Raw genomic sequence first — 27,347 nt, forward strand, 5'->3', positions numbered from 1 at the left:
CTGGGCCGGGCCGGGCGACAGACGTCCAGGGACCGCGAGCATTGTGGCGTCAGAGGGCGGGGCGGGGGCGGGGCGTCGCGCGGGGGCGGAGCCACCTGGGCCGGGCCTGGCGACAGGCGTCCAGGGGCCGAGAGCATTGTGGCGTCAGAGGGCGGGGCGGGGGGCGGAGCGAGGAGCGAAGGCGGGGCGTCATGAAGGGGCGGAGCGAGGCGGGGCGTCGTGACGGGGCGGGGCGCCCCAGGGTCTTGCGCAGGCGCAGTCCCTGCCGCAGCCCTCCAGGACTGTGCGATGGCGCTGGGCTTCGGCGGAGCGTGGAGGCTGCGGCTGCTCCTCGCACAGCTGAGGCCTGGGATCCGTGTTCCCCAAGCCGGGTCGGCAGCCGCGTTCGGGTAATGGCGCGCTCCCCTCCTCGGGGCAGTCCCGCGTCGGCGCGCTTCGGGGGCGGCGGTTCCCAGGTGGGCTCGGACCCGCGAGCGCGCCGGCGGGGTCCGGGCGGGCCAAGTGTTCTTCGAACGCCGGTGGGTCGGCCCAGAACCGACGACCCCCGGGCGGAGCCTGGGAACGGGTGAGCGCCCCCGGCGCCCTCGGCGTCTCCTGGCTTCCACGTGAGAAGGCGGACACCGGGCCTGGCCGCCTGAGAAGCAGGCCTGGCCGCCTGGAGAAGCAGGTGTGGCCGCCTGGAGAAGCAGGCCTGGCCGCCTGGAGAAGCAGGTGTCTGCCCCCCAGCCCCACAGGCGGATAAAACAGCGCCCCGCGACACACACGTTTCTGACCTGCCCCCTTAGTCTCTAGGTAATGAGGCCAAAGTATGCATCTGGCAGCTTACCAGGGCTCCTGGCAAAGTTGGCCGAAGATGCATAGATTTCCCAAGTTTTGCACCAAAAACAAACCTTTCCATCCACTGTTCCGCGGCGAAGCAACGGCAGGTGTGCGCTTCGCTATCAACCAGGCCATTAGGCCCAGGCGCTATAGGGCCACCCTCTCCAACTTGGAGAACTTGATCTCAGAAATCAGAAGGGAAGCTTATTCATGTTCATATTTGATTGGCCATCCTCGGGTTTTGCGGTGAAGTGCTGTGGCTATTTCAGAATTAGTAAGAGCGTTTCAGGAGAAATGATGTCGGGGGGGCACCAACCATAAAGACGAGCCGAGAAAACTGGCGATTTTAGGCACCTTGCTGATGGCAGAAGGACTGAAGCTAGCCGACGGAGCGCGGCTGTGAGAAGGCCTCGAGATGTAACTCATGCAGTTCCTTGATTCTAAACCCAGCTGTAACTCATGCAGTTCCTTGATTCTAAACCCAGCGAGTGGGTTAATCCTGTGAGCAGGCCGCAGCCCAAAGCAGGTCGCTCCGGGGCCAGTGTAAACACCGTTGGCTGGGGTCCAGTGTACGGCTGAGTTGTGTGCCCGGAGCAAAGTTGGGAACTTTGTCCCTCCTGTTTCGTGGTCCCTAGGACCTGGAACTGTTTCCTGGAACTGGCTAATGCAGTTACAGTATTAATAATGGACAGAACCGAGTATTTGCCCAGTTCAGTCTTGGGGTGTCCTGTGAGAGACCGGGTGCACACAGTGAGTGTGGCCTCGGCTGGAGCTTGCTCAGCACACCGGCTGTGCCGGGAGGGCGGCCTTAGGCATTGCTGACTTCGCAAAGCACCCGACGTGGCACCGTTGGCACTGTAACTGGGTTCCTTCCCCCGTGCCCTGGTCTCTGCCCTCTGCCCTCGGCTGCTCTGTGTAAAGCCGGCACACTGCACCGGGGTGCCATTGGCGGGTCCTTTTCTCTCCCCTGCTTCCGAGCTGCGTGAGCGCGCACAGCTGCTGCGATGCCCTAGTCCCAGCCGTCACCCGGGGTTTACCTGGGTGGGTAGTGCGTGAAAGGCCACCCACCGCGCTCTGCGGGGCACACCTGCCGGAAGAACCCTGTGCCAGAGAAGAGAACATGGAGGCGGGAGCTTTGTTCCGTTCCTCTAATTTCTAGAAGCTCTCGCTCGCTCTCTTTTTTAGAATTGGCCTGGCCCCTCTTGCAGTGCGGTGGTTGGTAACACCGCACCCGGCCAGCCTCTCAGAAATGTCTTAATAAACCGGACAAGCAGGCTTGGAGGTTTCCTTGTGTCCCTGTGGCACTTGGCAGCGTCCAGTAGCCCTGTCATCTTGAAAGATAAACCTTTTCTTACCTTTGAAACCGGTTTGCTTCTGTTCAGGCATCATACGCTCCCCTGCCCCACGCCCTGGGGAAATCGCGAGGCTCCCGGCCGCCTGGGTCTGCTCTGCGCGGAGTGCTCAGACAGTGAGGGCCGCGGCGGAGTGCTGGTCACCCCAGGCTGTTGGAGCAGCTTACCCTTGCTGCAAAGCCCTTCGCGGCTGGACCCCAGCCTTGCGGAAGCCTCACGCCCGCGAGGCTGGACACTGGCCTGCTGCTGCCGTGGCCTTGGATCCTGCCGTGTCTCCTTCTAGAAACACCTTCTCGGTGCCCTGGCGCATTCGCTTTTCAGAATTTTGCCATCTTTGCAAGTTCCTCCCACTGTTCCCTTTCCCTCCCCTCACATACCTCATCCTGATCCCCCTGCTCTCCCCCAAGTTACTGCCAAGTCTTCCTCCGCGGCATCGAGTCCCCACGGTGCTGAGCCCTGGGCCGCCTGGTGCGGCTGCCCTGTTGTTTTGCTAGGTTCTGTTTTGTTTTTGTTTTTGTTTTAAGATTTATTTATTTTTAATGGAAAGGCAGGTGTATAGAGGGGAGAGAACAGAAAAAGATCTGTGCACTGGTTCACTCCCCAAGTGGCCGCAATAGCCAGAGCTGGACCGATCTGAAGCCAGGAGCTCTTTCGAGTCTCCCACACGCGTGCAGGGTCCCAAGGCTTTGGACTGTCCTCCACTGCTTTCCCAGGCCACAAGCAGGGAGCTAGATGGGAAGCAGGGTCCATAGAGGATCCCGGTGTGTGCAAGCCAGGACTTTAGCCACTGGGCTACCACGCCGGGCCCAGGAAAAGGATAATAATGAGTAATCGGCATTGTCAGCATGTTCCTGTTAGTAGCTTTAACAATACCCCTTTGTGATATTTGTAGATTATAATTCTGGCTTTACGACAATTCTGTCTTTTCCAGAAGTTATGTTAGTAAGGTTAGATTAGATGTACCTGGATCACACCCGTTTGTTTCTGCATTTCCCACTACCTGAAGTTGTTGAATAAGATGAAAACAAAACAGAAAACAGAATCAGGCTTTGGAAAGAAAAGGCTGCTTCACGGCTGCTTCTCGTCACTGGTCATTTGGATGCAGAAAAAGGAACTCCTGGTTGATTTAAATTTGTCAGCAGGTCAACAGGAGCGCCCCCTTCTGGACCCTGCCCAGCAGCCATAGTGTCCCTTTCTGGAGCCACTGGGCTCCCCACCTGGTAAACCAGCAGGGGGGACCCTGGAGCCCGGTGTGGGGATGGGGGGCCCTGGAGCCCGGTGCAGGGATGGCGGGGACCCTGGAGCCCCGTGTGGAGATGGGGGGACCCTGGAGCCCCGTGCGGGGATGGGGGGCCCTGGAACCCCATGTGGAGATGGGGGGACCCTGGAACCTTGTGTGGGGATGGGGGGACCCTGGAGCCCTGAGCGGGAATGGGGGAGTGGGATGGGGGACCCTGGAGCCCAGTGCGGGGATGGGGGGCCCTCGTGTGGGGTTAGCCCTGCCTGGAGGCCTTGGCCAGTCAAATGCTGAATGATGACAAGGGCTTGTGAGATGAGGCTAGAAGTGGCTGCCGTGTCACTGCAGGGCGTTGTCCCTGACTGTGGCCCTTCTGCAGCTGGCCAGGCGACACAGGGAACCCTCCACCTGCCCAACAGCCTGACATCAAGGCCTTGCCCTGACTGGTCTTGTCATCTGAATGTGCTGGGTCTAGGCAGATGGCTCCCGGCTGGTGTCCTCTGCTTGCCTTGCATGTCACTGTCCTCTGGCAGGCTGCACGTGGGCACCGCTGGCCTGGTGGCCCTTGCTGTCACCCTGCCTCTCCGTGCATTGCAGAGGAGCCCCAGGCTGGCTGCCCAGGAAAATTCAGACGTGACAACGTAGTTATTCCTTAAAAGACGCAGACTCAAGTCATTTTAGGAACAGAGAGTTCAAGAAGCCTGAAGGTCAGACTGGAGCTGGCTCGTGTGTATAAAAGGCCAGGTTCCTTGATTCAGGACTTTATTTATTTATTTATTTGAAAGGCAGAATTGGAGATCTTCCACGTGCTGGTTTACTCCCCAAAGGACTGCACTGAACAAGACTGGGCCGGGTCAAAGCTTCTTACGGCTCTTGCATGGGGAGTGGCAGGGGCCTGAGCACTGGGCGGCGTCTGCTGCTCTCCCAGCCCATTAGCAGGGCGCAGCATTGGACGTGACGCCCGGGAACATGGACTGACACCCATAGGGGCTGCCATGAGGCGGGGGATGGCTTTATCTGCTCTGTCACGAGGCCAGCCCAAAAAGGCCTGGTTTATTATCTTGAATTTGTACTGCCGAGTCATTTTCTTTTGGGATGAGTTTGTTTTGTTTTTAATCATTGTGTTTTTTTCCAGCACCGCAGTGACGGCGGCCAAGGTGACTGTGAATGGCGTACAGCTGCACTACCAGCGGGCCGGCGACGGCGAGCACGCGGTTCTGCTGCTCCCAGGGATGCTGGGTCAGGACAGCTCTGTGGTGCCTCTGTGACGCTCTCGCATGCTGTGCTGTGTCGTCACTGTGACGCTCTGCGTGCTGTGCTGTGTCGTCACTGTGATGCTACTGCGTTACCGTGACGCTCCCGCGTGCTGTGTCGTCACCGTGACGCACTGTGTGCTGTGTTGTCACTGTGGTGCTCTGCGTGCTGTGTCGTCACTGTGACGTTATACGTGCTGTGTCGTCACCGTGATGCTTCGCGTGCTGTGTCGTCACTGTGACGCCCCTGTGTCGTCTTTGTGATGCTCCTGCGTTACCGTGACGCTCCCGTCTTCTGTGTCGTCACTGCGGCGCTCTGCGTGCTGTATCGTCACCGTGACGCTCCTGCGTGCTGTGTGGTCGCCGTGACACCATCACCAGGCCCCGGGCCACGGGTTTATTCCCACTTGTAGTGCTTTGCTGTTTGAAGTCCTGTCTGCTGCAGCCGCACTTGAGCAGCTTAGAGAGCCTTCCTAGCCGGTTTTTCCATCTAAGTGCACTGAGAAGCCACAGTCGCCTGCAGTGGAGAGGTGACGGGGTCCAGGAGGGGCCCACATGAAGAGGGAGATGAAGGAAGCTGGGGTGGCCCACCTGGCTTGCCTGGGGTCCAGCAGTTCCCCACGTGTGAACCTCTGGTACGAGAATCGAGAATGGCGCCCCTGTTGGTGAGGCTACGTTAAGAAAAACCTGCCAGGCTTTTTGAAAATCAGCTCTGGAGCCGTACTACTGTGTTGCCGGCAGAGCCCAGAGCAGCAGTGCAGATGTGGAAAGTTAAAGGGAAATCTGCTGAGAGCACAGGACATCCCGCAGGTGGCTGTGAAGGATGGGGGGTGGCTGCTCCCGTTTTGGATTTAGTCCAACAATCCAACCAGACTTCTCCTCGACAGTAAGTGCTTCTCACTGCCTGCCCCTCCTTCAGGTGCTCCTCCTGTGCCAGGAGCTCCCAGAAGGCCCCTGCTTGGAAGCCCAGAGGTTGGCTGTTGCTGTGGGCGGTTTTCTGAGCGATTCACCTGTGCGAGGCTGGAGCACCTGCAGCACCCTGGGCCGCTTGGAGGGACAGCCGGCTCCCAGGGCACCTGGAGGCGCAGTGGCCTCAGAAGCCAGTGGTTCTTACAAAGAAAACGCCTCCTGCCCTGGACCAAGCCCTGTGCGAGCGCGTGCCTTCCATGCTGTGTGCCCCTGTGAACACGCCGAGCTGCCTGACCTCGTGGGCAGGCCAGGCTCCGCCACTGGCGCTGCCTATCATAGCTGTTGCTTTTTAACTGTTTTAATCAAACTAATTTTATATCTTCCCTCCATGCATACCCCTCCCTCACTCCCAAGATAGATGCTTTAGTTTTCTGGTTTTTTAAAAGATGTGTTTGTTTATTTGGAAGAGTTTACAGAGAGACAGATCATCCATCCACTGATTCCCGCCCCCCCCAAGATTGCCACGGTGGCCAGCCCTGAGCCGGGCTGAGGCCAGGAGCTTCATCTGGCTTGCCTTGAGGGTGGAAGGGCCACACACGTGGGCCGTCCCCTGCAAGGAGGTGGACCTGGCCTAAATTGGTGCGTGTATGACAAGCAAGTACCATTGGCCGCTAATCCACTACATTACAACACTGGCCCAGATTTTCTGGTTTTAAATTATAACTACAAACTAAAACATTTAGAAAGGCCACATTAGTTTAGCAAAAAGACAGCTGGAATTTTAGAATTGTACTTTAACTTGGACCAGATCTCATAAAACTGCATATAAAATTAATATTTCTTTGATTTGTAGGTTACTTCCTTAAGGAAAAATGACGTAGAAGCATAGATGTGTAATTTAGCTTCTATGCAATTTCACTTGTTATTTTTAAAAAGGAAAGGGAAAAAGAGGCTGAAGAGATGCAACAGCCCATCAGCGCCTTTGTCCTCCTCTCGATGGCCACTAGGGGGCGATCGGAGACGGAGCCGAGCGCCCAAATGGCCAGTGGCCGCTCAGTGAATGGACGCAGTGTGCCAGGACCGCTTCCCGATGGCGGGGGAGACCAGCGGCAGTGCTTTTGTGCTTTGAGGGGAAGCGGAGCTCTCATGTGCTGTTTCATTACCTCACCGCTCAGCTGGGCCTGAGCCAGGAGCCTGCAGCTCAGTCCACAACATACATGAGGGACTCAGCCACTTGAGCTGCCTCCCAGAGTCCACATGGCAGGACCCTGGTGTTGGGATCCGGAAATGCCAAGCGAGTCCCGGGATGGCCGTGTGGGGTGTGGGCGTTGCTGTAGGGTGATGCTCGCTTCTGCCCCGCCGTGCCGAGTCGGACACCTGAGGGTAACACAGGGCTCTTTGCAGGAAGTGGTGACAGTGACTTCGGCCCCCAGCTGAAGAACTTCAACAAGGAGCTGTTCACGCTGGTGGCCTGGGACCCTCGGGGCTACGGACACTCCAGACCCCCGGAGCGAGATTTCCCAGTGGATTTTTTCGAAAGGGACGCCAGAGATGCCGTGGATCTGATGAAGGTGGGTCTCGGAGAAGTGACCCGCGGGTGGGAGGGGGACCGGGGCTTCGTTTACTTTGCTTCATTTCTGTTGTCTTTTTTCTTTTACAAAGGTAATATCCTGTAATAATTCAAAGAGTTCAGATAGGTGAAGGCTGAGCTGCCCTCATCCAAAACTCTAAAATCGCTGTGTCCCAGAGTCAAGACAGACATGGTTCCTGAGTCCCTTACCAACGTGCCCGTTCTATGTTAGACATATGTACCGTATGTCCATGTGACATTAGATGTTGTTCAGACTTTACATATGTATGTGTAAATATTCCAAAGTCTGAGAAAAGTCCAAATCACTCCAGTAACCTGTGTGCTGAGGCAGCGGAAATGGCCCCGACTCTGGCCGGTTTGACAACATGCCTGAGTCCCCGGCTGACCTGATGGCATCGAGCTACACCCAGTGCTTTTCCAATTTGCTTTTTTCAGTTTGCTATTTTTTTTTTCATTAAGCAGTTTATCAAGATGGTAGTTCCAGGAAATAAACATTACATCAGTCTTACAGAATACTAGATGGAAAATTCCAGAAGTAAACAGCTGGCAGGTTAAGATGCGCACCATTCCGAGCAGAGCGTGAGCTGTCTGTCACCGGGGACATGGTCATCCCTTTGCCCCGCGTCCCCGTGCGGCCTAGCCGGCTGCCCAGCCTCATCTCATCCAGCGGTCCGCTCCTTGGGGCACCTTGCTCAGGCACGCCCACGTGCGCACGCAGCCACGGAGTGTCCGCCAGTGTCCACCAATGCGGCTGACCGTAGTTCCTGAAGATTCTATCCAGTTGCAAACCGTAGTTCCTTTATGTCCCGGCTCATCCTGTGGAGTCAGGTTTCAGCCACAGTTGCATTTGCCTTGCACTCATGGAGAGAAGCACCATGCCAGCCAGAGGCGGCTTCTGGGACTCCGGGGCTAAAACGGGTCATCCAGGCCGCCCACCTGCACCCTCGCCGCTTGCTGGTGAGGCCCCAGTCCTTCCGGCAGAGAACAGCAATGGCCGGCCATGTGTTGGGTTGTGTCTCTCACAGACGCTGCAGTTTAAGAAGGTGTCCCTGCTGGGCTGGAGTGACGGCGGTATAACCGCCCTGGTGGCCGCCGCCAGGTACCCGTCCTACATCCGCAAGATGGTGATCTGGGGGGCCAACGCCTACGTCACGGACGAGGACGCCAGAATATATGAGGGTAGGTCCGGCCCGCTGGCGGTCACGCTCGCTGCACCTGCACTCCCACTTGGCTCACGTGTTTGCACCCCTCACGCGCTCTCTGGAAGGAAGATGCGTTCTCAGCAGAGCAGCACGGCGGAGCCAACCTAGGCTTTAAAGCTTGCTGTTTGCAGAAGGGCTTTGCTCTGCTGCTCCTGACGCGGCTTCAGGGCCGGGCAGGGTGAGACCCGGGGTCATGACGCCCTCCTATAAAATAAAGGGAGTCAACGGCGGCTCTGGGTCTAAACAAGAAGCCTTATATTTAAAATGAAGGAATCTCTGTGGCAGTTACACTGCTCAAGGTGCTGCTTGAAGCTCTGGGGATTTGAAGAAGCACAGCAGTGGCTGCTTATGCCCAAGCTCAGCCGCCACCTGCTCTGCTCTGAGACAGTGTGACTCACAGAAGCCAGGCTGCGGTGTCTGCCGCCCCACGCCCACTCAGCTCCCAGCGTTGCCGCCCAGGGCCCCTGCTGGTGGCTGTGACCCGTGGGGTCTGCGCTAACCAGGCTCGTGGGAGGAAAGAAGGCTGACCGGGGGCTGAGGTCCCTGGGGCCAGAGGTGATCCTAATCTGGACTTTCCCTCCCACCTACCAGCCTGACCCAGCAGGGCCCTTCTCTTGACCAGCTGCTCTCTGCCCTGAGTCTGTTTCTAGGCACCCCCAGGTGGCACACCCCAGGCTGCAATGTGGGCAGCTGGGATGACTCCTGCACAAGACCCTGGCCTTCAGAGCCTTGCCTGGCGTTTAACAGAAGGTGTCATTTCCCGCCTGGGTTCTCCCTGGTTTGGGCTGTTGGGCAAGTCATGTGACTAATCAGAGCCTGAGTGGCAGGGCTCTGCTGCAGAACCTCGACCCCACTGGGCTCTCCCTTGTAGGGAGCTAGGGGTCCAGCGCTCCTCCTGTTCGCCTGCCTGTCCTCCGGCAGCCATACCTGGCTGGGATGAAGGGGAGCTGCCTTGTGCACGGCGGCCCATCCTACTTGGCTGGGGACCCCTGCCCACTGCCGCCCAGCACAGGATGCCCAGGTCCTCCTGCCCCGCTGCCATGTCAGGGCCCTCAGCACTGCGAAGGCACTGAGGCGTCATCCTGCACCTGTAGTTAATGCCCTGCCATGCTGTGGTTTTCCCTGCAGCCCTGATGACACAGCCATCGGGGCTTGCCGTGTTCAGTCCCTTCTGGCCAGTCGCCCACTGCAGCCCACCGCGGCCCACCTCAGCCCACCGCAGCCCACCACGGCCCACCTCAGCCCAGCTCAGCCCACCGCAGCCCACCACGGCCCACCTCAGCCCAGCTCAGCCCACCGCAGCCCACTCTCTGGAGCTGATCTGCCGGAGCATCTCCTCATGGCGTTGTAACCTTTGGAAGGCCTGGGAGGTCAGGGATGCTAAGAGCCTTCCCCGGCCTCCACCCGCAGTGGGTCCGTTTGTCATCCCTGGTTTTTTCCTGGCCGTCTTAGCTAGAGGCCCGTCAGGTTCAGGGATCGTTTTTAAAGCTGGCTTTTGCGTTGTTGATCTACCCCTGCCGCCTTCTGCCCTGTGCCGTGTGCTTCCTTCTGCTGACTGGGAGCGTGAATGTGCCCCACCCTCCGTGGTCTCCTCGCAGACAGCTCACTGACTGCAGAGCTTGTGCTGACCCACACCGAATGCTAGCAGTCCTCTGAGCGCTGCCGCGTCAGCAGCCTGCAGACCTGATGTCTTACGCTTTTGTTCAGGTCAACAGATTTTCTCGCATTTCTCCAGACTCCCTCTTCACCCATGCTTGTTTAGAAGAATATTCATTTTCCAAGTTTGGAGATTTCCCAGGTGCTTTTCTGTTATCTGCATCGAGTCTGCTCTTGAGCTCAGCAAATAGGCTTTATGTGATTTCCATTCTTTTTCATGTGTTAAGGCCTGTGCTCAGCCCCAGGCTGCGCTCTGCCTTGTCTAAGATTGAACATTTCCTAAACCAGTGTTGTGGGAAAGTGGGTTAAGCCTGTGCTTGCAGCATGCCCGCCATATCAGCACCAGTTCGAGTCCCGGCTGCTCCGCTTCCCATCCAGCTCCCTGCTAGTGCACCTGGGAAGGCAGCAGCTCGTAGCCTTGCTGCTCGTGCCCCTTCCGCCCGTGTAGGAGACTGGCTGGCGCTCTGGACCCCTGGCTTAGGCCTGACCGAGCCCTAGGTGTTGTAGCCATTTGGGAAGTGAACCAGATGATGAAAGATGAGTTTATCTCAGTCTCTCTCTGTCTCCTTCTGTCACTCCACCTTTGATATAAATAACACTTGACACTTGACCCTGTCCTTCACCTTGTACACGCCCCTCACTCGCTCGTGCTGCCCCAGGTTTCTCTCTCAGTGAATCGCCCCCTGTCCACCAGGAAACCAGGGCCCAGAAAGCTGCCCGAGGCCCTCCTGGCCTCCTCACGGTGACGGTGCTCAAACGCCACCCCCCCCATTCCCTCCTCTTCCTTCTCCCGTTCTCCTGGCCCTTTGCCTCCTGGGGTAGTGTGCCCACTGTAGCAGAATTTTCTTCCTGAAGCAAAATTCTCATCCTATTTTGAAGTCCTTCAGTAACTTCAGAAAGGCCCAAGCAGCCTGACTGCCCGTTCCAGCCTTGCCCACCAGCCTTCCTGTGTTGGCTGCCTGCCCCAGCCTCACCCACCGGCTTTCCCATGCCTGGCTGCCTGCACCAGCCTCGCCCACCAGCCTTCCCATGCCTGGCTGCCCGCACCAGCCTTGCCCACCAGCCTTCCTGTGTTGGCTGCCTGCCCCAGCCTCACCCACCAGCCTCACCCACCAGCTTTCCCATGCCTGGCTGCCTGCACCAGCCTCGCCCACCAGCCTTCCCATGCCTGGCTGCCCGCACCAGCCTTGCCCACCAGCCTTCCTGTGTTGGCTGTCCGCGCCAGCCTCACCCACTAGCCTTTCCATGCCTGGCTGCCCACTCCAGCCTTGCCCACTGACCTTCCTATGTTGGCTGCCTGAGCCAGCCTCGCCCACCAGCCTTCCCATGCCTGGCTGCCCGTGCCAGCCTTGTCCACCAGCCTTCCTGTGTCCCCCTTTGCCCTCAGAGTTCATGTGTGTTCCATGTCCCTGCAGCTGCCGCTCCTGACACCAGCCTGCCCCCGCCTGCTGTGCTGCATTGCCGCCACATCTCCTGATGCCAGCTTCTGCTGGCCTCCACTCTAGCCACAGCCTCCTTAGCAAACCAGTCCTCTCCCAGCTCTCAGCACCCTCCGCGCTGGCATCCCTGCTGGGTGCTCCTCCCTCTGCTGCCTGGTGCAGGCTTTCACGGCAGCCCTCCGTCCTGGGCACTGCCTCAGTGGGCCTCAGGCACTGCTGTGTGGACAAGCGCCTGCGTGCCATGGCTCTGTTGTGCTCCTGTGGGTTCTCCCCCCGGCTCTGCTGCCCTTCCCAGCCTCTGTCTCCACTGCCTGCGTCCTTAGCCCGACCTGCCAGTGCAGCGGAAGCTGCGTGTTCTCTGGAGCCCTGGACACATGGCTGCCCCGTGGTTCCAGGCTCATTGTGTGTGTGCTGTCTTCCAGCCATGTGTACCATGTTACACTGCTGGCCTCCGTGTTCTCCACGTGGACGCCTCCGTGGCTGGGTCCTCTCGCATTTCGCCCAGTGGTTACTCTATGGCACACTTCACCCAGTTCCCAGATGCCAGCTGGGTAGCTTGGCGCTAGATTTTCTTTTGAGTTGCCTCGCACATACCTTGACTTCTATGTGTGTAAAACACCCATGAATCTTCCTCGAGTCCTGTTCTTGCTCTAAAATTTCTTATCTTGGTCAATGATGTCCGTCCCCCCACCCTCCGCGCGTACAAGTGATACACAGTGCCCACTTATCTCTGATTTCCTTTATTACAATTCCTGTTGCCTGAGGCGAATCAAATCTAAAAATTTTAGGTGGAAAATTCTGAAAGCAAATTATAAGTTTTAAGTCGTTATATTAGAGTTATCTTGCATTATTCTTGTTACTAACCTCCTGTACTGCAGTAGTGGCTCTCTATCTTAGTCTCTCCCAGTGCCTGTTGTGAGTTTAAGTCTCGGGAATGTTTGCACAGGAGAAAGCATGGGTGGGTAGGCTCGGCGCCATGCCCCGTTCAGATGTTCGGAGAGGTGCTGACCAAGCTGCTGTGAACGGCGTCTTCCCTGGACCGCAGGCCCGTGGAAGGCAGAGCCCGTGTCTGCCATGCCTCACATTTAAGGCTGCAAGTACTGTTTTCTGGGTTAATTCATTAATTAGTGCTGAGTGGACACGCTTTCTTCATGAAGGTTCCACTGATGGATAACAGCTATAGTCTTTGAAAAAGAGACACCAGTGTGTTTTGGTGGGGAATACAGTTTTGGCTTTGGATCAGCGAACTGATGCGAGTGACCTGTCCCAGAACTTCACTGTGAAACATGCTTGCTACTGAGTTTCCAATGGTCATTATGCCTTGGGCTAACAACAACTTCCTCTTAAAATCAGGTAGTGCAAGCGAATGAATGAATGAATGAATGAATAGAGAGGGTGCTGTTAGGCGCTTGCTGTGGTGCGCACGCTGTCCGTTAGCTGCCTGCTGCTCCGTCCGTGCTGCTGTAGTCTTTGCTGAGAACACTGTAGCTCGGAGAGGTGGCTGCGGGCAGTCAGGCCCCGGGCAGGCTAGCTCCCACACTGCAAGTTTATGGAAGTTAGCCACTTCCTCAGCGCAGTGGGGGCAGGGCCCAGGAGAAGGTGGCGCCCGGCTCTGCTGCTTCCCCACGGAGTCTGAGGTGAACATCTGGCCGCCTCCAGCTGCAGCTGGACTTCCTGCCCCTTGAACTTGGGTGCTCTTGCCACCGAAGTCTCAAGCCTTGCCTCCATGTTGCACATCCCCAGAAACCCCTCTAGCTCTGCCCGCCCGCTGTCCTGCCTTGGTCTTCAGAAACTCCCCGTGTCAGACATGCGCTAACATGATCCGGCCCTTGATGCCACAGGGAACTTCCTTTTTTCCCAATGACTAAAAACATAATAGAAGAGTATTTGAAAGTCATAGAAGGGCCTGGCGTGGTGTCCAGCAGCTAAAGTCCTCGCCTTGAATGCGCCAGGATCCCATATGGGCTCCAGTTCTAATCCCAGCAGCTCCACTTCCCATCCAGCTCCCTGCTTGTGGCCTGAGAAAGCAGTCAAGGATGGCCCAAAGCTTGGGACCCTGCATCCGTGTGGGAGACTTGGAGGAAGTTCCTGGCTCCTGGCTCCTGGCTTTGGATTGGCACAGCACTGGCTGTTGCGGTCACTTGGGGAGTGAATCATCGGATGGAAGATCTTCCTCTGTCTCTCCTCCTCTCTGTATATCTGACTTTGCAATAAAAATAAATATCTTTTTAAAGTCATAGAAAATGGGATTAAAATAATTTTTTGGTGCAGTCAATTTTGAAATAGGTGTGTGTAGATTTTTTTCATCATAGGTATACGTTTTCCATGAATTTCAGATTTCATGGATTCCAACATTTTTTTTAAGATTGATTTTACTTTTATTGTAAAGTCAGATATACAGAGAGGAGGAGAGACAGAGAAGAATATCTTCTGTCTGATGATTCTCTCCCCAGGTGACCGCAGTGGCCTGTGCTGCGCTGTTCTAAAGCCAGGAACCAGAAACTTTCTCCAGGTCTCCCACGCAGGTGCAGGGACCCAAGGCCCTGGGCCTTCCTCGACTGCTTTCCCAGGCCACAAGCAGGGAGCTGGATGGGAAGTGGAGCTGCCGGGATTAGAACCGGTGCCCATATGGGATCTTGGTGCGTTCAAGGCAAGGACTTTAGCTGCTAGGCCACCGTGCTGGGTCCGGATTCCAATGTTTTTCACACCAAAATAAGTTGACCTTTTAAGTGCAAATGTTCTCTAAGAACATTTGGAAGTATCTTGGCGTGTGACACCTGGGGTGCAACAGGCCTTGTGAGACCAAATCGTGGCAGCAGTGTGCCCCCCTGGAGCCAGGCTGCCCTGCTATTCCTTTGCTGGAGGCACACCTGCTCCCCAGCCCATGGCTCCACTCCAGGCTGGGCCTGCACATCAGCCGTGTGTGTTTTTGAAAGCAGTCTGGTTGGATGCCTTTGTATTCCTGAGACATAGCTGCTTCGTGAATTTCTGAGCTCTGCAGACATGTTCAGCCTGTGTGTGACTTCGGGGCATGGCGAGTCTCTGTGTTCTGCATTGCTAAGATTCACCCGGTGCCACTCGTAGGCAGCTGCTATGCGCTGGTTGGCACTGTTGCAGCCGTCCCCCTGGGCAGGCACGGCAGGTTTGCTTACCCCTTCTTTGCCGTGTTGCCGGAACATTTCTGTGCCGAGTCCTTGGGTGTAGCAGCAGCGAAGCCCGCCAGGGAAGGTACCGCATCACAAACAGGTTGTCCCAGCACAGGAGCTGTACGCTTACGCTGGCAGCGTGTGTGGGTCTCCAGCTCACACCTGCAGCAGGACCTGGGAGTTGGCACACTGAGGTCCTGGCCTGTCACACGAGCACCAGCTGTTTTCTCTTTTGTGGTCTTAATTTGCATTGTCTTGTTACTGATAAGATTGAGCATCTTTATAAATGTTTATTCACCCTTTGGGTTTCTTCCACATGAAACCTGTTGATGGCTTTATTGAAGTTATTAAGTGACATTCAAGAAGTGTATTTTATTTGTGTCAGGGGCAGACACACATCTCTTCCCCCGGTGCAGGCAAGCAGAAACGAAGCCCTAACCCAGGTCCCCCGCAGGAGTGCAGTGGCCCACCTGGTTGGGCTGTGACTTGTTGACTCCTCGGGTGTGCAAGGCAGGAAGAGAGGCTGGACTTGAATCCAGTTATTCCAGTATGAGCTACAGGCTTCCCCAGGAGCACCTTGAAGGCCAGGCACCCGCACCCCATTGTGTGGCATCACCCCATTGTGTGGCATCGATATAAATGCAATACAGTGTCTCTAGAAGAAAATATAACAAAGGAATGGACAGCTAAAGACCTTGCACTGTCACAGTGTTACTGGCACACGATTTCATGTTGTTTTAGAGTGTTTTTGATCGTAGAATTAATAACCCTTTGAGAGGAGTTTGGTTGTAGATGTCATTCCCTGGCTTGTGGCTCGCTCTTGCTCTTCCTATGTGGAATTGCACGTTCTCATCCCAGGGCTGGTTTTCTCCTTGGCGTGCAGAGTGGCTGAGAGTTGGCTTACAGATTCCTCGTCACGCGTGCCAGCTTCTCCACTCACCGTGCGCTCCCATCCCAGCCGCTCCTCCCAACAGTGCTTCTTGGCTTCCTGCAGTTACTCCTCAGTTCCTTAGGGCCAGTCCCAGCCTTCCCCGGCAGTGTGTGTGTCTCAGCTTGGTGGTTGAGAGGGGCCGGCAGCGCCCCGCCTCCCTGCAGCCCCCTGCCGCCGCCAGCAGCGGGGCTGTCTCCAGGGCGCTCTCCCGCCCTTCCTCACATCTTCCTTTCACCTCGGGCATCTGCTTCTGAGTTGGGTCTGAGCGCAGGCTGCGTTTCGTTCGTCCTGCTCTCCCCAGGCAGCCCAGCCGTGGGTGTCACCTGTCACCCTTGCTCTAACTCCTGGCTCTCTTCTCCTTACAGCCATTTGCACACGCCTCCGGCCCCCAGCTGCCATTCACTGCTGCAGCTCCAACAGTGCAGCAAGAACACGTTTTATGAAAGATCTGGTTGTCCCATTGCCCTCTCCTGAGGCAGCGGACTTTAGCAGTGGCTGTCTTCATGCTGTCTTTTTCTAAAATGGTTGATGTTTTTTGTTAAAAATGCAGGTTTAGGGAGTGAAACAGTGAGACAGGGAAGGAGCAATCTTCCATCTTTGGTTCACTCCGCAAATGGCTGCAGCAGCTGGGGTTGGCTCAGGCCCAGCAAGGAAGCAGGCTCCGGTGGGGTCTCCCACATGGGCGGCGGGGGCACAAGTACTTGGGCCATCATGGTATATTTGCAGGATGCCGGATCAGAAGTAGAACAGTGGGGACTTGAACCAGCACTCAAAAGGGATGCTGCGTCTACACTCCCCCTGCCCTCAGGCACAGAGGTCCCGCCCTCTCCAGTCACCTTGGCTTCCCTCCCAATGCCTCCTGCCAGCTGCAGACACCAAGGCCCCCTCCCGCGGTGGCATCCCCCCTCCCAGAGAGCGCTTGTATTGTAACCAGCAGCTCACTGTGCAGGCGCTCCATCCCCGAGCCCACAGCGTACATGCAAGTGCCTGGACTGTGTGGAACCCACTGTAGACAGATGTGTGTTCTGTCATCACTGCCGGGTGGTCTTTCAGCTGGATCGCTTAGCAAAGACACTGCACATCAGGCTCACTCAGCAATCATGAATGTCAGAGCTTTCAAATCTTACGTTAGTGCTTAAAGAAATCCCGAGGGCCGCACTGTAGCACAGGGGGTTAAGCCCCTACCTGCAACACTGCAATGTGGATGCCGGTTCATGTCCCGGATGCTCCACTTATGATCTAGCTGCCTGCCAATGCGCCTGGAAAATCAGTGGAACGTGACCGAAGAGCTTGGCCCCCTGCACCCACATGGGAGACCCCAAGGAGGGTGTGGGCTCCTGGCTTTGGCCTAGCACAGGCCCGGCCATCGCTGCCGTTTGGAAAGTGAACCAGCAGATAGGAGATCTTTCTCTCTGTCTTTTCCTCTCTCTGTGTAACTCTCCCGTTTTAAATAAGTAACTGAATCTTTAAAAAAAGAAAAAAAACTAGGAAAAGACTGGGCCAAGTATCTACATTTGTTGGTGCATTTAAAAATTAAGTTTTAGATACTATTCTTTGCTACAAATGATTCATCTCTGATGGAATTTAAAATTAGCCTTTTGCATCTATTTTTCCTTCAGTAGCAGAAATTAGAATAAATCCTTTGTGTTTATTTTCTTGTGTACAGAAAAGTGAGATTCATGGGAAAAACAACAAAGCCTCCTGTTACAGGTACCCAGGCCCTCTAAGCCCACCCAGGGGGTCGGCATGAGCAGGCTCAGGGGGTCGGCATGAGCAGGCTCAGGGGGTTGGCATGAGCAGGCTCAGGCAATTGCAAATTAGAGATGTCTGGGACGCCTTGGGGGAGAGTGCATCTCTCCTGAACCTGTGCAAACTTACTTTTTCCTAAACCCCCAGGGTGTGACAAGCGCTCACATGGCGTTGTAAGTCACTTAGAGGGACTGCAAGCCTGTGGGAGGGTGTGTGCAGCTCCTGTGCAGACGCTGAAGGCATTTTCAGCACTTGAGCATGCGTGGCTTCGGGCCTCCTCGGCACACATAGCGCGGGTCTCCAGGGCTGCTGGGGTGTCAGCCTGACGTAGGCAGTCCTAACTGGAGGACTGTTCCCTTTGTTTGCCCACCTATAACAGGGAACATCAAGTGCTGGTCTAATTTCACTCAAGTGGGCCATGTTGATTGTGGGGCCGTCTTGTGGGAGACACTGAGGCCGCGGTCATGGAAACGCTGCTAGCAGTGCTAAGCAGTGTGGCTGGAGGGAGGGTACCTGGTGTCCCTGGGACACCTGGCTGACATGAAGCTTGTACTGTGTGGGTGCCAGTGAACGGGGCTCCGCGGTGGCTGGGCCTGGGACATTTAAAGAGGACCCCTTCACGTGCAACTGAACCCCTCCTTGCTCGCTCTTTTTTCCAGGTATCCGGGATGTCTCTAAGTGGAGTGAGAAAGTAAGGCAGCCCCTGGAAGCCCTGTACGGCTATGACTACCTTGCCAAAACCTGTGACCAGTGGGTGGACGGCATACTGCAGTTCAAACGCTTCCCAGAGGGTAGGTTCATGGACTACTGACTGGTTCCTTTGCAGAGCAGAGGATGCCTGGGTCCCCCACTCGTGTTCCTGAATTCCCTGCTACCTTCCTGGCCAGAGTGTGAACAGAGGCATGGATCACGGCAGGCAGTTGCGTGGCACTTGCTTGGTCCTTGCATGGCAGGTCTGCCTTAGCTGGAGGCCAGACAGTGTCACAAAGGCCCATCTCGTGTGTCCTTCCCAGCAGGCTCATCCTTTTCCTTCTGTGTGCATCCTTCCTTTGCATGTGTGATGACAAAGTAATTCTCCAGAAGCCCCAGTTTCTATTTTGCTGATTTATTGTCATGCAGTTGAAAGAGTGACATAAAGAGCTCCACGCCCTGGTGACTCTCCACATGCCTCCAGCAGCCAGAGTTGAGGCACAGAACCCACCACCAGGGACGGAATCCTGGTTTCTATTGTGGCTGTCAGGGCCCCAGGCACTGAGCTGGCACCTGCTGCCTGTCAGGTCATGGTGGCAGGAAGCCGGTTCCAAAGCAGAGGTGCAGAACCCGATTCAGCACTGATGTGGGATGTGTCCCAGGTGGCAGCCTAACCTGACATGCCACCGAGCCTGCCCCATTCTATTTTCCAGTTCCAGAACAAGCAGGGCAGAGCCGGGTCCATGCCATACTGCCCACTGTGTCCTTGGTCATTAGGGCAGACAAGGAGGCCCTTCTCTCTGTCCTGGTCCTGCCCCTGTGAGGCAGGACCACCCATCACTCAGAGCCCGTCATGCAGTGCGTGGGACCACCACACCTCCCTGGTGTGAGATGGCGATGATGGGCACACACAGGGGCATGGATACTCATGTGGCGTGGAGTTAGCCAGGCCTGGGACCTGAGTTCTTCCTGGACCACTCAGCTTGCTGTAGGGACGTGTGTGGGCAGCTGGCTAGCTCCTCTAGACTGCAGTTCCTGTGTGAGACGTGGCCGTTGCTGATGCCAGAGTGGGGCTCAAAGGAGCTAATATGAGCTTGACTCTCCGACACAACACATGCCTGGTCAAAGATTGTTACTGCTAATTTTATAAAAGTTCTTACTTCAGTATGGTACATATTAAATGAGTTAACACATAACTGCTGTGTTTACTCAGACATGCTAGTGAGTACTCTGCAGCACGGGCTTTCACCATCATCTTTTGGCTATGAAATTAGCAGTCGCATGTCACTCCAGGGCCAGGAATGGTCAGCTTCAGAGACCCGGAGGGACGTTTCCCAGGCCAAGCAGGACACTCTCGCTTCCCTGTGTCACAGGGAGAAAGGGCAGGAGGCCGCCTGGGGAGTGCTGGAGTCTTAAGCTTCAAGGCAACTCCGGGAATTCAAGGTTAGCCCTGTCCTTATCCTGAAACTCAGTGAGGTTAAGGAGCTACCAGGGCTCCACAGAGGCAGGGGCCAGAGCTGGGGCTCCAAACGGGGGTCAGTGCCGGGGCTCCAGATGGGGGTCCGTGCCGGGGCTCCATGGAGGCAGGGCCAGAGCTGGGGCTCCAGATGGGGGTCAGTGTCGGGGCTCCATTGAGGCAGGGCCAGAGCTGGGGCTCCAGACGGGGGTCCGTGCCGGGGCTCCAGACGGGGGTCAGTGCCAGGGCTCCAGACGGGGGTCAGTGTCGGGGCTCCATTGAGGCAGGGCCAGAGCTGGGGCTCCAGACGGGGGTCAGTGCCAGGGCTCTACGGAGGCAGGACCAGAGCTGGGGCTCCAGACGGGGGTCAGCGCCAGGGCTCCACGGAGGCAGGGATTGGCAGCACCAGGACCAGCACTGGGGCCGTGTCACAACAGTTGCAGACAAAGCGGGGTCAATGCCAGGCCATCTCACATGTACATTCCGCAAGTTGCAGAGGCATCACCAGTGCAGAGAGCCCATTTGCTGCTTGCACACTGTCCTCTCATCATGCCTGCACACACTGGAGGCTGCCCAGGGCCCTGCCAGCCATGTAAGAGGTGACTTAAAGGGACAAGCTTAGCAGGTGTGGAACATTGCCTGGGCACTGCTTTGTGCAGCAGGGGCAGCTGCCCCAAGTAGTATAGAGATCTGAGCGACTTGCATGTATTTGCTATCCTTGCTGTTTTACATGAACTGGGAACTTTGGGCAGGCGAAGCTGCTTGTTCGCTAGGAGAGCTTAGAACTTAGCAGGAAAAAGAGAGAGAGAAATAGACAAGGATGCACAGACACTTCCGACCCCAGACACAGTCACATCCAGGCCACTGCAGTTACAGACAAGGAAGCAGGTGCAGCGAGGGGCGGGGTGCAAGGAGTTGTGTCCCTCCACACAGTCACACTAAGGCAGTTCCTCGTGTTGCGTGTGTTCCAGGCAGCATCTGTCGGCAGCTGCTGCCGCTCGTGCAGTGCCCCACCCTGATCGTGCACGGCGAGAAGGACCCGCTGGTCCCACGTTTCCACGCTGACTTCCTGCATGAGCACATCAAAGGGTCACGGTGAGTCCCCTGTCGCCAGAGCCCGGGAGTCAGTGCGAGGAGCTGCAGATGGGGCAAGAGGCCGGAGGTGGAGGGCGGACGGAGGCCTCTGCTTGGTGCTCGGATGGCCAGCGGAGCTCACAAGGCTGCGGCTCCAGCGTAGTGCTGACTGTTGAAAGATAAAGCAGTTGTTCATTGAAACAACTATGTGTCATTTGGAAACTTGCAGTTGGGTTTTTGGTCGTCAGTCACTACCTGCAGTAAAAAAAAAAAAAAAAAAAAAAAAAGTACACATAAAACCAAAAAGGGAAACAGATTCCCCTTGGCTCGCTGCCCGCTGGAGGCTGTGCTCACTGGCACTGCCTTGGCACATAGATGCAGTCACGTCCAGCTCACTGTACTTAGGCTGTGGGTGTGGCGTGTTGACTCACCTTGGATGCCTACTATAACTAGGACTTGTCAGTCAGACCGCACGAGTGACCTCACCAAGCCGCGTCAGACACAGCACAGCCGATAAAGCAGCAGGCGCAGGTCACCAGCGCTTTGTACTCTTCTTCCTGCCGGCCAGTCTTAGACATCACATAACTTGTAAACACTCCCCAAACTGTGTGGAGTAGCTGCTAGAGCCCCCCTAACCGGGGTCCGCTCGCAGCACACCTGGCCAGCCAGTCCCCGACACTGCAGTGGCGGGAGGAGGCGGTGTTGACTGCAGTGCACGATGCAGGCAGCCACGCAGCCCAAGTTCAGGTTCCAGCATCCTCCAGGGTGGGAGGCAATCAATTTCCGTTCATGGTTGGAGGGGCACAGTGCTTGGCCAGCTGGAGTGTGACCAGTGGCAGTGCCTGGTGTGTGTGCCCTTTAGGGGTCACTGGTGAGGGCCAGTGTGTTCCTGTTGCTCTGTGAGCTGGGCCACGCCCTCCAAGCACAGGCTGGCACTGGGGTGCCGACCCACACTCTCCCAGCACAGCTGGCACTGGGTGCCGACCCACGCCCTCTGAGCACAGACTGGCACTGGGGTGCTGATCCTAGCCCTCTGAGTACAGGCTGGCACTGGGTGCCGACCCACACCCTCTGAGTACAGGCTGGCACTGGGTGCTGACCCTAGCCCTCCGAGCACGGGCTGACACTGCAGTGCTGAGCATAGGAACAGTTTCAGGAGCTCCAGGCCTCAGCTGCAGGAGTGATCACCTCAGGAAGGGGAGGAAAGGCCACCCCAGAAAGTCAGCAAGCATGGACTTACTCTTTCCCGTCCATTTCTGTGGGAAACACGCCTTGCAGTAAACGCTTTGGCCGGTTTGTGCTGGAGCTGTTACCAAGGTGGAAATTTCCAGTTGAAGGAATTCTTTGTTTACATGTGGTAGATGCCTACCTGGAGGGAGGGGGAGAAAGTGGGAGAAGCAGCCTGAGTGTTTCTCTAAACAAACTCCCTCGCAAAAGGAGCGTCCTGGGAGCCCGGAGCCCTTCCCGGAAGGCAGGTGCTTCTCACTTGCCCCAGGCAGCCTCCTTTTGAAGTGTAGGCACTGAGGACCAAGGCTGCACCCAGCCCCTGCACCTGCAGGGAGAGCTGTGGCAGGAGCGGCCCCGCCTGCTTGCCGTGGTCTTCTGAGCGTATTCTAGCAAGGGGGCTGTGTGGGAGCTTAAGATATACACAGGTGTGGTACTTGCAGTAACATGCAGTTATAAACCTTTATCATTCTAGTGTCTGAATAACATTTTTAAAAACTTTGAAAGGCATCTCTGTTTCACATATTTTCTGCTTCTTTTACCACTAAAGCCACATATCAATTAAAAATAACCACCTGGCCAGAATAGAGTGGGAGAAGGACAGGAGTTGGGTCAGGGTTCTGCTATGGGTGGCTGCACAGGTTAGCAGAGACGTATCAAACTGGACTTCTATACAATTGTAAGTCATGGTCATGGTGCAGAATTCAAATAGTGCTTTCGTACTTCCTTTGGACTTGCTTGTTTTATTTGGAAGGCAGATTTACAGAGAAGGAGAAGCCAAAGAAACAGTTCATCACTGGGCCAGTCCCAGTGGCCACTGGGCTGGGCTGGGCTAAGGCTTGCTGCTCCGTCCAAGTCCCATGTGGCGGTCAGGGGCCCCAGGGCTTGGCCGTCACTGTGGCTTCCTGGGAGCATCAGTCGGGAGCAGCCAGGACCTGACTGGTGCTGAGAGCGGATGCTGACGTCATAGGCAGTGGCCAGCCCCCAGACCACAACACCAGCCCTGTAGTTGTGGCATTATTGAGACTTCCAAAATTGTGCTCTAAAGTCTCAACTTTTATAATTTTTAATTTTTCATATATATGTGATGTGATGCTCTCAAATAGCATTTTATATTTTAAAAGGGATTTTCTGTAAATATCTAGCTGTGTCTCACAATAAACTTGTGAAAACCACATTTACAGGTGGGCCGTCAAGGTGCTAAACAGTCAGCCAAGGCTGCATAGCTGCTCAATGACGAGTCCAAGGCCTTTTCCCTCCTGTGGAGTACACGTCCAGCCAGGGCAGCCTCCGCGCGTGACGGGCAGTGCTGGGCGGCCTGGCTAACTGTCTGCCAGCGCAGAAGTGACAGGCTTTTGCGGACACGTGCAACGAATGCAACGGTCCCTGAAAGCAGAGTCGGTAAACGTGAGGAAGTTTAGTTTCAGCATTCTGTTCCACTCCCATCTCCTAGCAACGAATGCATCAATATAGGAGGAAAGGTTCCCTTCTGGGAGAGATAATAGTTATGTCAGTGTACTGTTGATGAGCAGTGGGTTGAGTGTAATCGGAAACGATCATTTAAGATTGACGTAGAAGGGCATCATTGTGGCATAGCTGTTAAAACCACTGCCTGTAATGCCAGGATCCCATTTAGGTACTGGTTCGTGTCCCCGCTGTCCCACTCTCAGTCCAGCTCCCGGTTAATAGTTGGAAAGCAGCAGAGGATGGTTCAGACGCTTTGTCCCCGACCGCCCGTGTGGGAGACCCAGAATCTCGCAGTTTCTGCCTGGCCTAGCCTCAGCCCTTGCAGCCATCTGGGGAGTGAACCAGCAGATGGAAGATCTGCATGTCTTTCCTTCTCTGTCTGTGACACTGCTTTCCAAATAAATAAATAAATATGTAAAAGTAAAATGAAATAAAATAAAATTAGCTTGACCATCTCCCTGTACTCAGTGAGCCTTTCTTGTGGGGCCTCAACCTGCCTGCAACTTGCCTGGCTCTTACTGGTCTCTTCGCTGTCCAGCAGTGAGGAAATTGGTGCACAGAGCCGGTCTTCACACACATGGACTGCTGACTGATGGTCAGTAGCTTTTTTGTCTGTGTTTTTCAACGTGCAGAGGACCCCATTGTAAGTTGAAGAGCATCTGTGTTTTCTCATAGTTTAGAGCCCAAGGTCAAAGTTTCTAAAAGCCTGCAAGCTCCAGACCCATGGAGAGCCGGGCTTTCCATTTTGCACTGGATTCCAAAGGCAGGAAACACTAGTGCCCCCATTGGAAGGCCATCCGGCAGGGGGCGCTCCCTCCTCCCATCTGATGGCAGGACAGGCCCGCACACAGCAGGGAGGACAAACACCTGTCCCCAGGCACTGAGTCCAGTGTTGGTGTCATCCAGAGCCACCCTCTAGGTACACCCAGAACACCGTCTGACCAAACGCCTGAGCACCTGTGGTCCGTTCATGTTGACACATGACATTAACCATCGCAGTGTGGGACAGCCCAAGGGTGATCGCTCCACTCCGCAGAGGTTTTGGCTGTGTGTGTGTGGGGGGCGGGGGGGTGGCGAGAGGGGTCCTGGAGGGGCAGGGGGCAGCAAGGGGCATGACCAGCTCGCCAGGCAGTGGGCTCCATGCTGTGCACAGGCTAGGTCACAGAAGGGAGAGTAGGGCCTCTTTCTGCCATTCCTGTGGCTCCTCCACACCTGCCCAGCAGTGACGAGATGGCCTCCAGGGCAGCTCCGACCTCCCCACTGCTGGGGTAGTCAGTTGGTCAATGTGGGACAGACTCATGCTGGAAACCACAGCTCGTGTTCCGCCAGGATGTTGGGGAGGGAGGTACCAGAGCTGGGGCAGTGCCCAGCTTCTGCTTCTAGACCACTCCCATCCTGGGGATGATACCCCCTCTTTCTGCACCCCACCCCTTGCTGTCCCTGGCGCCACTCCTGACCTCTCCTTTAACCACTCACTGTCCACGTGGGAGGCAAAGAGTCGGTCAAGAGTCTCCATCTGGCCACATCACAGGATCAACTCCACACAGAGCCTGCCAGCTTTCAGAGTCCAAACCTGTGTGTGTGCAAAGTACATGCCAGGGAGTGTCACCTGCCCCACTGGGCACAGTGCCCTGCTGGAGGTGGGAGCCTTCCCTTCACACTCACCCACAGCCAGGGCCTCCCCCTGCCAGCTGCCGGCATCTCTTAACTGCCTACTGTGTGCTGGCACACTGTGTGGGTCCTCCTGTGACACCCTCACCATGATTCTGTGAGAAGCTCCTCCCGTGGAGTGAGGCTCTGGATGGTGACAGTCCCTCAGCGTGGCTCTGTGCGAGCAGCGTCAGGCCTGTGCACACGCCTCCCATGGCTCTCCAGCTGCCACAGGAGACAGCTCATGCTGCAGACGAAGGCCTCGCCCGGGTCCTGGTGCCCAGCCTGGGAAGGACCTCTTCGTCCATGTACCACATGAGAGCATCTGCCAGCAGACCCGGCCTGCCCGGGAGGCGGCCAGTCTAGACTACTGTGTCGCCAGCCTAGCAGCCTCTTGGGGCTAAGACATGCGTCTGCTTGAGAAAAGGAACTTGTCCCTGACATGACTTCTGCGTCCCATGGCCCTGGCCTGGCTGGTTCAGGGCTGAGAGCAGGCCCAGGACAGAGTTCAGGGCTGTGCCCCTCCCCAGCTTTGGCACTAGAAGGGGCTTGTGGCTCCCCCTCCTTCACTGCTTTCCTCAGGGCTTTTTAAGGGGAGCAGCATGAGAGACAGGAGGCTGCTGCTGTGGGCCCCCAGGTTTGGGGCATAACAGGGGCACCTTACACGGGAGGGGCGCGCTGTGGCCCCAGTGCTGTCTGGGGTCAGTGGCAGAGGTGCCAGCAGCCTCCCCGGGTTTCCAATCTGGAAACTGGTGGGGGATTCCTAAGTGACGAAGCTGCAGCACCTTGCTCCTGGCCTCTGACAGTCTGTCGCCCAGGGTCACGTGGGAGCCCAGAAGCCCAGCAGGACTTGCTCAGGCGGAGCTCCAGGGACCGCTGGCTGTCCTGAGACCAGATGGACTCCTGTTCCTCAAGAGATCTGCAGTCCTGTCTCTAAAGTGCCAGCTGCCGTAAGGAAGCTGCCCCGCACACAGGAACATGGGTTACCCTGTCCATGTGGGACGGGGTCGGGGTGGGGGGCAGCATGCCTAGAGAACTGTGAATGTTAGAAAACCACTCCCCGGGCCGGGTGTTTGATTTTGTTGTTGTTTGGGTAAGAATCTAGAGTTGGGATATGTGTGTATATATGTGTTAGTTAATCAGCTGTTTGGAAGGCAGTGTGTGGTAGGGAAGAAGGAAGGATTTCTACTCAGCAGCTCACTCCCCAGTGAGCCAGGAGCCAGGCTCCTGGTCCGGGCTCCCCGTGGACCATAGGGCGGGGGCACTCGCGGCCATCCTCTGCTGTCCTCTGGGTCTGCTGGAAGCAGAGACCTGGGACTCATGACCTCCAACATGACGCATCACCAGCAGCAAGCTTGGGAAGGGTTGCCACCAAGGCAAGCTGCAGTGGAGGTGGCTCCCTGGGCATAGGGCTGCCCCACCCCATCTTCTGTCCTCAGCAACTCTGCCGGCACCCAGAGTCACTTGTTCAGTTCCCAGATGGCAGACTGACCCGGAACTCTGGGCAGCAGCCTGGGGAAACCCTCCCACGACACACACTGGCTGGGACACGTTTATTCTGTCTCCCAGCCTTCTCTCAAGTCAGCTTCATTAGCATGGATTTATTTGAGGCACCAAATCACCTACCTCTCCCATTGAGTCTTCTTGCCTGATGGGATTCCGGATGGTGTGTGTGTGTGTGTGTGTGTGTGTGTGTGTGACACACTGCTCAGGGCAACTGCCTTCCATTCACTCCCCAAGCTGTCAGAACGCCCCAGGACTTTCACTCTCAGGTCTACATTTGTGCAAAGTGTGTGCGTCATCGCATGCCCCCCACTCCGAATGGACACATGGGAAGGTTGGGCAGCTGCTCATTTCTTTTCAGAAACATTTAGATGGGTAAGGAGCTGGCGCCTTGGCTCTCTCTGAACATTCTCTGGTCTCCTTTCAGGCTGCACCTGATGCCGGAGGGCAAACACAACCTGCACTTGCGCTTTGCCACCGAATTTAACAAGTTAGCAGAAGACTTCCTGCGGTGACTCACCCGAGCCTCGGGCTCCTGGGTGTGGCGCCATCACAGCACATCGCTGTCCCTGTCAGCTCACCCATCTTCTGTCCCTTCCCCGCCACCTGACTCTGATCAAACTGAAGCCAAGATGACAGCCCCTCAATCACAAGGCTGCAAAAAATGAAAGCAGCGGTCTTTAACTTTTAACTCTCCTCTTTATTTCTTGCCGTAATTCACTTTGCAGTCGCCTTTCCGGCAGACAGCCTTAGGATGCCTGGATTTATCCTGTGCCTTTGGGGGAGAGATCAAGGGTCTCTTCTTTCCTATTGCATTTGTACAAGGTAGAGAAATAAAAGAATGGCTTCCTCGGGGCTAGATTTTACAGCCGCACGTGAGTGTGAGGGATGGCAGCAGGTAAGGGAAGGTTGGCTTCCTCAAGCATCCTTCCCCTCCTGGCTCACCTCTGAGATTTAAAACATTCCGATGCTGAAAATGAAGACATCTCACTTTTCATT

General features: G+C 56.0%; 1 protein-coding gene across 1 annotated transcript; it reads left to right on the plus strand.

Annotated features, from left to right (window-relative positions):
- Nucleotides 1–283: 283 nt before the first annotated feature.
- On the plus strand, nucleotides 284–27,032 carry LOC121167793 (valacyclovir hydrolase-like). The gene is made up of 7 exons (XM_040997420.1): nucleotides 284–389; nucleotides 4,544–4,647; nucleotides 6,975–7,141; nucleotides 8,187–8,340; nucleotides 17,944–18,075; nucleotides 20,402–20,525; nucleotides 26,776–27,032. The coding sequence occupies exons 1-7, from the start codon at nucleotides 289–291 to the stop codon at nucleotides 26,861–26,863; spliced, it is 870 nt and encodes a 289-aa protein (XP_040853354.1). The 5' UTR covers nucleotides 284–288; the 3' UTR covers nucleotides 26,864–27,032.
- Nucleotides 27,033–27,347: the final 315 nt, after the last annotated feature.

The sequence above is a fragment of the Ochotona curzoniae genome, unplaced genomic scaffold (assembly GCF_017591425.1).
Source record: "Ochotona curzoniae isolate NIBS_2020 unplaced genomic scaffold, NIBS_Ocur_1.0 patch426, whole genome shotgun sequence".
Taxonomy (NCBI): domain Eukaryota; kingdom Metazoa; phylum Chordata; class Mammalia; order Lagomorpha; family Ochotonidae; genus Ochotona; species Ochotona curzoniae.

What these genes read in the sequence shown, in the direction of transcription:
- LOC121167793 (XM_040997420.1), top strand. Translation starts at nt 289, where the DNA reads ATGGCGCTGGGCTTCGGCGGAGCGTGGAGGCTGCGGCTGCTCCTCGCA. An exon ending in GTTCAAACGCTTCCCAGAGG is followed by an intron (nt 18,076 to 20,401) that starts GTAGGTTCATGG and finishes CGTGTGTTCCAG; the next exon opens with GCAGCATCTGTCGGCAGCTG. An exon ending in GAGCACATCAAAGGGTCACG is followed by an intron (nt 20,526 to 26,775) that starts GTGAGTCCCCTG and finishes GTCTCCTTTCAG; the next exon opens with GCTGCACCTGATGCCGGAGG.